The sequence below is a fragment of the Poecilia formosa genome, unplaced genomic scaffold (assembly GCF_000485575.1).
Source record: "Poecilia formosa unplaced genomic scaffold, Poecilia_formosa-5.1.2 Scaffold65, whole genome shotgun sequence".
NCBI classification, from domain to species: Eukaryota; Metazoa; Chordata; class Actinopteri; order Cyprinodontiformes; family Poeciliidae; genus Poecilia; species Poecilia formosa.
In genome coordinates, this window is record NW_006800004.1 from 939,648 (window position 1) to 951,021 (window position 11,374).

At 37.7% G+C, this 11,374-nt stretch overlaps 1 protein-coding gene across 2 annotated transcripts in view; it reads left to right on the forward strand.

Moving 5' to 3' along the window:
- The window catches only part of naaladl2 (N-acetylated alpha-linked acidic dipeptidase like 2), a 393,728-nt gene that overhangs the window by 264,512 nt on the left and 117,842 nt on the right, over positions 1 to 11,374 (forward strand). For both annotated transcript variants that reach the window (XM_016672733.1, XM_016672734.1), the window contains 3 exons: positions 1,286 to 1,378; positions 8,203 to 8,390; positions 9,636 to 9,764. In XM_016672733.1, coding sequence (XP_016528219.1) covers positions 1,286 to 1,378; positions 8,203 to 8,390; positions 9,636 to 9,764 — 410 coding nt within the window. The remainder of the gene's footprint in view (positions 1 to 1,285; positions 1,379 to 8,202; positions 8,391 to 9,635; positions 9,765 to 11,374) is intronic.

Consider the following 11,374-nt stretch of genomic DNA (forward strand, 5'->3'; position numbering starts at 1 on the left):
TTATAACATGCTCAGATGTTTGATTGATGCACACAGGAAGGTATCCACAGCTGCATACACGCTCACTGACAACAACTTGGGGAAAAAAAAAAAAGATTTGATTTGAATGTAATTTGGTACACATGCAGACAAGAGATCGACATGTAATTGGTTTAATGTGCAGGGAGCTGCCTTGTATCGTGTGTGTGTGTGTGTGTATGTGTGGTTGTGTGTGTGTGTATGTGTGGTTGTGTGTGTGTGGGTGGTGGACGTTTTCAGTGCTTCTCGTTTCTGAATAAAGCACAGTCACTGTAATTTTAGTAATGATATAATGACAATTTCTACATCTTGTCTTCCCTCTTAGGCTGTGATGTCACAAATGTTAACTCCAAAATAAATTCAGTACAAAAACTAAAACTGCAACCTTTTATCCTACCTCGCATAAACTCTTAGGCATAAAACGTATACTTTTTTTTTGTTTTGAGTCAAGTAAAATCAAGCGCAAATAAAAAAATAGAAGTTTCTTAATCAAACTAAGAAAGTTTGATTTGTCATTTGAAAGTTAACTTTCTTCTCCTTTTCATATATGTATATGTATATATATATATATATATATATATATATATATATATGTGTGTGTGTGTGTGTGTGTGTGTGTATACAAACGCATGTGTTTATGCTTTTCTTCAGCAGGGTCACTAAAGTTTTTAAAAGGTTCTTTAAAGCCATATTTGTTTGACGTAACATGTATAAACGTCTTTGATTTAGTTTCTCAGGTATAACCTTAATAAGCACTGAGTTGGTTGCAATATGATAATGTATGCTAAAAAGACGTAGAAGGGTATGAATACGTTTGCAAGACTTGTAGTCTCTTGTCACCTAGTTGCAGTTATTGCAAAAGTCAAGAGAAGGGCATGATGATGGTAGGGAACAGAGAGGAAAGATAAAAGAAGGGAAAATGTCTGATGACTGAGTGGACTGCAGTGAGAGGCTGGCGGCGAGGGACTGTGGGTGGTGAGTGAAGGAGCAGCAGGCAGGAGACATTACAGACAGAGCAGAAAATTTGTCAGGTAAGTGCGTCCAGCAATTGTGTAAATGTAGAGCTGATGGCAGGAGAAGCCGAGAGTGAAGAGTGAGGCGTAGTGGCAAACGGAGCCGTTTTCTTCCTCCTAAAGAGCAAGAATACAGGGTTTACCACACAACCTAAAGCTGCTGATTGAGACCAAAAACAGTGGCTGTGTCATTGTTGAGCAGACTGAATAAACAGAATGCATGTAATTTCCTTTTTGATCTGTTTTTATCCCAGAGCGAAAGAAGATTACTGTGACTATTGGAAACCAGATGTCCTACAAGAAGATTTACAACGTTGTTGGATACCTGAAAGGAAGAAAAAACCCAGGTTTGTAAGAAATGAACAAGTATGTGAACAGAGCAAATCATGAACAATATTAAAGCAGGACTCATTAAAAGTCACTGAGTTTTACGCTGCACTGAACCATCAAACACCCTGAGCATTGGGCTTGGTTTGAGACAGGATGCTTCCTTCACATTCTGATTGAAAGAATCTGATAAAAAGATCCAGTTTGTAAGTCAATGAAGTTTGACTTTGGTAGTTTCATTAATTAATGGTCTGTAAACCTTTAAATGACAATGATCTACAGACAAGATAATTGGAAGCTAACAGACACTTCTAGTTCCAGCCTTGGTTGGGCCATTTGTATATCTGAGATCATCAAACATATTTTCATAAAACCTCCTTTGGTTATGACTTTATGGCAGGTGTTGCCAAGGGTGACACCATCAGCTTTAAGTTTATGTAGCCATTACAAAAAAACAAGTCAAATTTGAGTATTTTTTTTATTTATTTTTTTTATTTTTTGAAAACTGCTTTTTGAATTTGCTTGTCTGAAAATAAAATTTGTTTGACAAATTCAACCATTTAGGTGTGACAAAATATCAAAAACAGGGAGGAAATATGCTTGTACTTGGCAAATTCTTGTCACCACCATGTACATTTGCTGTTTCACACTTATTGTTGATATTAATGCTTTCTAGTTATTTCCTTGCAAAACAAAACGCTTAAAATATTTCTTTTCCAATTTGAAGTTCATTGTTGCCTCTTACATACAGTAAGTTGAGAAGTTTTTGTTTTGAAAGCAACGTCATTTCTCCTAAAAATGGAACAGTGTATCAATTTTTCATGTTACATTAAGGAAAATCTTAAATTTACGAAGGACCTTATCATTTGAGTGAGTGATGTAGCAGCTTAGTTCAGCAAGGTAGAAAATAATATTATATTTTTTTCCTTTAAAAGCTGTGATGGTAAGAAATGAGGACAGTAATAAAAATGAAGCCAAACCTCTTCCACCGTGTGGAAGTAGGCTGCAGCTAGCTTTTAGCATAGCAGCACAGCTAACATTTACAGGAAGTTTGAAAAAAAATAGAAGCTCCACCATCCGTCCATCACCATGCAGATAGCTGCTTAAACACACACAACCTGAACATTTCTTCAATGTGTTTAGATTATAATGTTGAACTTGTAATGCAGGATTTGAGTCCATTGTCGGTCACACTTCATTTTTGCTCCAGGGAATGAATTTTTGACTCGTTTTGTCTCTTTTTCTTTTATTGTCGGTATAAGGAAGGATTTTTTCATCCTGTCCTTGCCTCTCCTCAACAGCCTTCCTCCTTACACATCCTCCCCCTCCACTCCCATTGCTGCGGTGCAACCCTACCTGTCCTGCCCACTCACCAGTGGAAAATTACCTCGCTGATTTACAGTGTGATATTAAGCAGACATAATGGGCCACTAAAACACATAATGTGGATCACAAATCTCCGCAAGTAGCAACACTTCAACTGGTTGTTGGCATTTGATCATATGCATGTTCTACACTAAAACATGAGCAGAATGAATATTCATGCATGCTCGCATCAGGCCTATCTGCCCAGCTTTATGTACTTTATGGCTGCACAAAGACAGGCAGCATCATAATAAATCTTAAAACACTCTTTGCTCCCACGCATGTGAATCCTGCAGTCAAAGCCTCGTACCTTTAAACCAAAGCTTAGTTCTGTTGTAGTTGAGGAGAAGCGACATTGTAGACGAAGTTCTCCATCTGAATAGATATTTAAAATATAATGTTGTAAAATAATCAGTGATCTTTACTTTAACACATCACAGAGTGCTTTTTGGTTCAATGTGAACTGCTATGGCAGTAACAGCGTACATTATCCTCAGGTAATCAGATAATGTAGTTTTCTTCAATCCTCTGATTTTACACAGCATAACGTTCTCAGCATGACCGTTCCTTCCCTGATTGGTTGTTTCTGACCGGGTCGTGTATTTGTACAGTTGGACCACAAAGATTTAAAACTGTCACAACATGGTGACAGTTTTAAAAAATATGTAAAATAAAGAAACATTTTGTAAAAGTTCCCAACAGCAACGTCAAAACAATTTCAAAGTGGTAAATGGACTAAATGTGTGTAGCGTGTGTGCAGTCATTGGACCGCGCTTTACCCTTCATGTTCACACTCATACAAATTACAAAGACTTGTGAGCAATTTGGGACTTAGTACCAAGTTTAGACCTGATGTAAAGAGATCTAAACTTTAGATCTCTTTACATCAGAGAGTAAGTTTGTGTTAATTTCAAACTTAAGCACCAAATTATTATTATTTTTTTTATTATAACAGTTACATTTTGTTTCATCTAATTTTCTGACCAGCACTGTAAGCTATTATTTTTCCGACACTCATGCTTGTGAGAAAACAGATTTGTTTAGACCTCTTGTTGATGTTCTGTCCATTTCTGTTAATCTAATTTTGTAGATTAACTTCTACAAAATGTCTGAATGAGAAGATTAACTAAAAAAATTACCAAAGTATGAAAAGTACGAATACTTAATTTGGCACAAATTGCCTTAAAAGCTTTATCTTCAGGACAGAACTGGTTAGAAAGAAAGTCTTCACCGCTGGATGCATTAAATCACAGCTGATCCTTTTTAACATTCAGCAGTTTGTTTTAGCCAAAGGGCAACAAAAAACATGGTTTCCTCTAATGTTACTCATTCACTAGCAGTTCCGTGATGAAGCGTGTCATCTTCTACTGTGTAAAATACATAAAACAAAAAACATGCACACGCACACACAAAATTCCTTAAAATAAAAAAAAGTCTGAACTTTGGCATATGACTGATTTGAAGAAGTTCACACTAATTAGTGTTTGTGGGATTTAGCCTGGAAGCTGCACAGCGTTGTGGTGCCAGGATTTCTGCTGCACTGATCAGGTTTCCACTCCAGGAGCGTTTTCCAGGAACCAGGCCTTCAATAACACTGGGTTACAAAAAATAATTTTTGGAACCTGTCTATGTTTTTCAGTTGAATTAGGACTATTTTGCACTGCTGAATCCAAAAATTATTTCCATTTTTCTCAATCATGTTTTTATTCTAATTTGATTTAGATAAATCCAATCTTCTGACTAAATTTATTAAATTTTTGTGACATTATCAATTCATTTCTGTTAATATTTCTCATCCGAAAAAAGTTTTAGGAGAAAAAAAAAGTTTTCTAACAGAGTGTATTAATTAAATGTTACAAACTTGGATAATAATCACGGGTGCGTACATGTAAATTGCACATCACGTCTCCATCTCTTTTCTGTCCTGATGGAGTCTCTCCTCCTGCTCATCACTCATTGATCAGATTCTCAGGAAACTGATCCAGATGTGAGAACAAGTCATACAATTTGATGCTCATGTTGCTCCATAGTTCATAAAGTTCACCTGATTGAGCAAAATCAAAATGATTTTTAGATTCAGCTCATCAAAATGACCCTACAACAGTTGAAAACCCGACAATTTATTGGCTGTTGACCAGCATAATTCATATATGTAGAAATGAATCTGATCCATGGCTCACATTTTCTGTTAACTATTAACTGTTTTTAAGACACTGATGCCTGATTACAGCTCAGAGAGAGAGAGGAAGTGAAACTGATAATATGGGGCTTAAAAGGTTTATGTCCCGGAGCAAAAATAAAAACATCAAGCATCGGATTATTAAGATTCTTAAGAAATTATGGACTATTGCTGCTGGGTGTGTTTGTGTGTGTGTGGCTGTGCTCCTTTGGGACACATCCCACAGGTTTAATTTATTTAATATCTGTGAATGTTACAAACTTGCTCTGACTTTGAAGTGCCTATAATTCAGTTTCACAGAGTAAATCCTGTGAAATGATCACCAGTTTATGGCTGGAACACCAGCTTTATTTCCCCAACAGCAGCTGTCGCTGCTCCTCTCTTCCATCCTCTCCACTAAAGTGACAAAACGCGGAAACTGCTCCAAGATTTGTCGATAGATTGACTTTCGTGACAGCCGCTACCAGTCGGAATCTTTCATTTGTTCAAATGTTTGGGATTGGACTACAAAGATGTTATCTTGGATCATGTAGGATGGATTCTCTGGTAATGGTGATGTAATGCAGCCCATGAGGAAACAGCCACATGAAGGAGGAAGGAAGCAATCTCATAACAGATAACTGGATACAGCAGGCTGTCAGTTTGTCATTGCTAGTAATAATAATACATTTTATTTGTATGGGACTTTTCTAAGTGCACAAAGACACATTGCAGGAGTACAATAACAGAAAATCAAACTGGTGAAGAAGGCCCACACAGACTCCATTTCCTGAGAGTCCTCAGGAGAAACTAAAAACTGCTGGTGTCCTTCTGTCGATGCTCTATTGAAAAAAAAAATCATCTGCTGTTGTCTGTGTGTGGATCTCCAGCTGGAGCAGTGAGTTACATGGTGGGGTAGCGATGGAGAAGGCTCTGTTTCAGGTGTGGAGCTTGGTATAAACCAAACGCATCCTGTAATTTTCCATCCACTCCACAATTATGCCAAACTTTATGATGCTCTGGCAAAAAGTCCACAAAAAATAAATGGAAGCTTGTGGTTGTAATTTGGACTCAATATGAAAAAGGAGTATGAATACATTAGCCCCAGTGATAGCTGGTCACTGCAGTGGACAGCTACCTAAAAGCCATTAACGTGTGTTTTTTTGTTTTGTTTTTTTCTGATATAAATGCACAAACACCACTTAAGTGAACACTAGTGTGCACCATCAACTACTGACAATTCACTGCAAGTGCAAGAAAATTTCTGTTAAATCCAAAAAGGCAGACAGACAAAAATCAACTCAGGAATATCCAGTTCCTCCTTCTACTATAGAGCAGGTTGTGACATCATTGTGACATCCAGTAGCCCCTCAAGACTAACACAACTGATGTATTTTCCAAATAACTTTCTATTTGGAGAAAATTACAACTGATCACTTAGAAAAATATATATGATTTTTTTTTTTCTTTTTACACATTTTTCCCCACCTTTTTTTATGGCTTAAAAAAATCAAAAACAGTTTGGAAAATAAATTCTGACATAAAGGATCATAATTCATGCATGAAAGATTTAGTAAGAAATGTGACCACAGGGACATTTGAACATGAAAACAGTTTTGATGGATAAAGCAAGTTGTGTTGTTGACATTACGCTCACAGCTGAGAAAATGTGATAACTACAACTTATCTAACCAGAGAGGCCGGGACGCTGCATGCTTCATGAGTCGGCAAATGTTTCATCATAATAACTCATGATGACTAAAACTGACACAAAGCAATCTATTGGTTTGTGTTTTAAACAGCTTTCTGTTGTAATCTTAAAAATCTTAAGTCTTCTTTTAGTGCATGACATTAAACTTGTTTCCTGTGTCTCATCCTCTTCATTCCATTCTCTGCTTAGCTGAGGTCAGACAGCTAAACTTTCTATAGTTACATCAGGAATATTTAGCATTTAGGATTTACTTCCCATAATAACAATATTTTTATTGCACTTTTTCCACATTGAGATGATCAAATTATTGAATGCCAACACCAGCAATAGAACAGAATTGCACTATAAATTCATTGCTTTTTACATATTTACTGAAATCAACTCCACATTTATTGTCAGCGGAGGAAAATAAAGCCAGGAAGCCTGATGGTGTTTAAATATTGAACAGATGGTGGCTCTGCTGTGGAGAGGTTGCCTTGTCCCCCTGTCATTTTCCCAACATTATCATTGTGTGCTTCTGTGAATGCAGATATTTAGTGATGTTCACAACAGGTGTGCATCATTAAGTTGTTCAAACAGTAAGTGACCTTGCGGTGCGAAGTGTGAGCTCATCGGTGTCTGTGTCTGGAGGCAGCGCTGCTGCCGCAGATGAGTCGCAATTTAACATTTTTATTTTGCTGAATTATTATTTTTGAAAATAATTCTGCGGCCTGGCTTAGCAGGTGGCAGCTTCCATTTCAGACGGGAGAGGCAGCGGCTACGTCTGAATAGACAGTTTGTCCTTTCAAATGGATGAAACCTCGTCACGAGGTTCATAAGAAAGATGACGTTTTTAATCAGAAGGAATTAGAGCAACATGCTGCAGAGAGAATATGAAATAACATTAGGTACTTTGCCTAATGTGTTTTTATCAAAGAAGGTTATTATACATGTATCATCTGAATATGAAATTATATTGCAGAAAACATTGTTATTACCAGTGCCAGGAATATAAAGAAGAAGAGCACAGCAGCAAAATGGATAACATGATATCATTCCTGGCTCGGCACACTCATCCTCCCTTCTGCGTATTGGCCTCCATGTTTCCACAGCTGGATTGAAAATATGAAAAATAACTGTTGAACTAAATGGCACACCTGCAAGAATAATGCTTTTTATTCTATTTCTACCTTAGTGTGTTTTCTCTTTGGATTGATGTTTATTATTTTGTCCTAATGCGGCTGAGAGGTCATCAAAATGAGCTTAAGAGCTATTGAAAAAAATTGGCCCTGTTAATAAAAAAGCAATGAAATAATTTTATCCAACTTCACCCCCACACACACACCATAGCCAAAATGTATAAATGGAATATTTTAAGCATAAATATTGAAGCCATTGAACCTTTTCCGTGGTCTGGCAGTTGGAGGACTTATCAGCTGGATTTCTCAGGACAAATTTCATCATGACCAATCAGCAAACAGATCAAGGAGTTATGAACGATCAAGTTTATCTGTATTGTACGTTTCAGCAGTAAAGCAGGTCAAAGAAAACGATCTATTACTAAGAACGAGTCTCTGCAATTTCACCAAAGCAATTTATTTATTTAATTTTTTGTTTTGTTTTGTTTTCAGATCGCCACGTTCTGGTTGGTAGTCGTCATGACAGCAACCAGGGAGGTGGAACTTCAGCCATTATGACTCAACTCATCGCAGCACTAACAGAGCAGACCAAACAGGGATGGGTGCCGGACCGTACCACTGTGTTCTGCTCATGGGGAGGCACAGCCCTGGGGAACATTGGGTCCTACGAGTGGGGAAAGGTCAGAGATACGCTTAGTTTCTGTAATGCCAGTTTTATGCTTATAGAGACAAGATAATAATAAATGGCATCAAACTTAAGTCTGGACTTACAAATGAAGTGGAGAGAGTCAGCTTTAACTTAGGAAATCATTGTGGAATGATGATAGGGTGACAAATATACAAACAGTTCCAGATGATAAACACTGTAGGAATCAATTTTTATTCACAAACTGACCAAAACTAATTCATAATCATTTCTTCTGCTTAAGACAACTATTAGTCGAGTTTGTTTTCAAAGCTTGCTGAATGTTTTGCTGAAAATGTGCTGTGATATTCTGTTATGTCGTTGCTTTGCTATTTTGAGTCTTCCTCATGTTAGAGACTGGATCCAGAAGAACTGAACTCAGGGCTGCTGGAACTCATCGTCTTCTTTCTTCACCTATCTCTTCTCCATCCCTGCCTTCTGCTTCCTTCTCTCTTTTCTTTGATTACTTCGCACTGATGTCCACTTTGTGGTCATACAAGACTCATACCATGATTTATTTGTCTAGCTTGAGGTTAGCCAAAACACATGACTGAGTTATTTTACGACTCTTTGCTTAAGGTGGTGGGCTGGTCTGAGTCTGGACAGTGACCTTCCTGTTTTCTTTTGATCGTCCTCCTCCTTCACCAGAGGGAGGAGGTTACTCTGTTTTATGAAACTGTATGCTTCTTTTATGGTTCTGTAAATCAGACTTTTCCCTTGTTTTCTTGCTGAATTTTTCATTTTTCAGTATTCCAGTTTCACTTTGTCACAGTTTGTTCATCAATCTGATTTGATTTCCATTTTATTATTCAATAACTAAATCCCCTTTGTCTTTTCATTTGTAGCTGCATTGCATCTTAGTCATTAAACAAATATTTTTTTTCACAAAATAATTCAGCTGTAAAGTTTGTTAACTGTTAATAATTGTCAGACTTGATTAGAAATCAGAGTTATAACTCCTTGTGTGAGTTTCTTCTGCTAGTAATCTGAATTCATTCCTTCATGAGAGACTGAGTTTGGCTTATGACCTCAGAGACCCTGGAGTTGGTGCCCTGATTAAGCTAAATAATTTTAATGTTCTTAATAATGTGTTAAATAATAAATTGAGTAAATTATTAATGACATAACCCAAACATTGATGCATCTTCTGATGCCCGACAATTATGATGTCACTATTGGTACGGTATTTTTTGCTTCCAGGACTTTGCCTCCCATCTCCTTTTTCTCTGCTATCCTGCAGGATAACAGTGTCGTCCTTCAGAGCAGTGCTGTGGCCTACGTGAGTCTGAACTCTCCAGTTCAAGGGACTGAGACTCTTCAAGCTACAGCATCTCCAACCCTGCTGCAACTGACCTCTGATATACAAAGGGTACGTTCTTAGGCAATTTAATGATAAACACAACTGAATAATATATTCTCCAACAGACCCTCTGTGTTTTTGCATGTACTGCAAAGACAACATTTTTTTCTCAGTGTGACATTAAATCAAATCAAACTTTTCAATTTAGGATTACTGCAGTTAACTCTGTGCACTGAATGTCAAAATGACAACGTTTTTATTTTCCATCTATTATCATACCCATTTGTCCCTCGCCTCGCAGTGGCGCAAAAAGTGGGTATGCAGCACATGCAACGCATAGGGGCGCTGCACCAGAGGGGGCGTCAAAACACCGTCTGGAGGGGGCGGCGCCCCAATGATGCCTTCGCATACACTTCACCGCGCCCTTCACCGGAGGTTATGTTTTCGCATCCACCTGAATAATATGTAGTTGCGCCCCTGGTCCCTCGTGGGGTCGAGTGGGACCAGGGGCCCACTTGAGAGGCGGGATCATCGCCGGTCCATCCAGACATTTTTATTTTATTTCTTCAAATTAAAACATTTACTGACATTTCTCTAGTATTTGGTACAGTTACCTTTCAAAGTGCATAAATTGGGACAAAATATTTTGGATATCCTTCCAGAAGTTTCTCACAACAGTTTGCTGGAGTTTTTGCTCATTCCACCTGACAAAGATGAGTGTAAACAAATCATGATTGTAGTTTTTTTTTCCACACACATTTTTCTGCTCTGCACACAAATTTTCTTTGGCCTGGAGGTCAAGGCTTTGTGGTGGCTCCTCCAAAACATTGACTTTGTTGTTCCCACAATGTTAAAACTTAGATTCGTTTGTGATCCAGCTTTATTTTACTGGCTGATGACTTGCAATCTTGTTAGAATATTTCTTCTTGATATTATTTCCTTTTGATTGATTGTAGTTTGTATAGTGCACCAGTTCCCTCCAACAGTGAAACGTCTTCTCATCATGATAATGCCTTATCCTTCACATTTTGGATGCTGACCTGAGGTTTCTCCAAATGTATGATTGGTGATTTTAGCCAAGCACTTCAGCTTTAGTTTAATCTAATCAAATGGCTTGTCTGTGGAAGATACATTTTTGCGTACATTTGTGTATGAGAAAGCTGTAATCTGGATTATTATGCTGCTTTTGGACTGTCTGCTTCCTTTCTGAATGACCTTTTGGCCTTTGTTGGTGCTTCCTTTCTGAATGACCTTTTGGCCTTTGTTGGTACAGGACTCATCTCATAGAAGGGCATTCTCATGATGTCCATAGTTGCATACAATTGTTTGACTTGATGGACATCTTCAGAAATATGGAAATTGTACCCAAATATGACCCAGATTTGTGGAGGTCCCTTATATTCTTCCTGATATCTTTCCTATATGTCACAAGAATGCAGTCTGTTTGAGGTATTGCCTTGAAAAAGATGAACAAGTACACCTATATTATATATTTAGCCTCCATTTATACTCCAACCCATTGTACAAGACCCAATGGCTTGCTGTCAGCTGTCACCTATTTTTACCCACACTAATAGGTGAAACAGCAAAGTGTGACGCCCCACTTGAAGGCTTGTTGTTGTCATATGGTCGACAGAGGAAATTAATAAGGTGACTGCAATGATAAAAAAAAAAAAAAA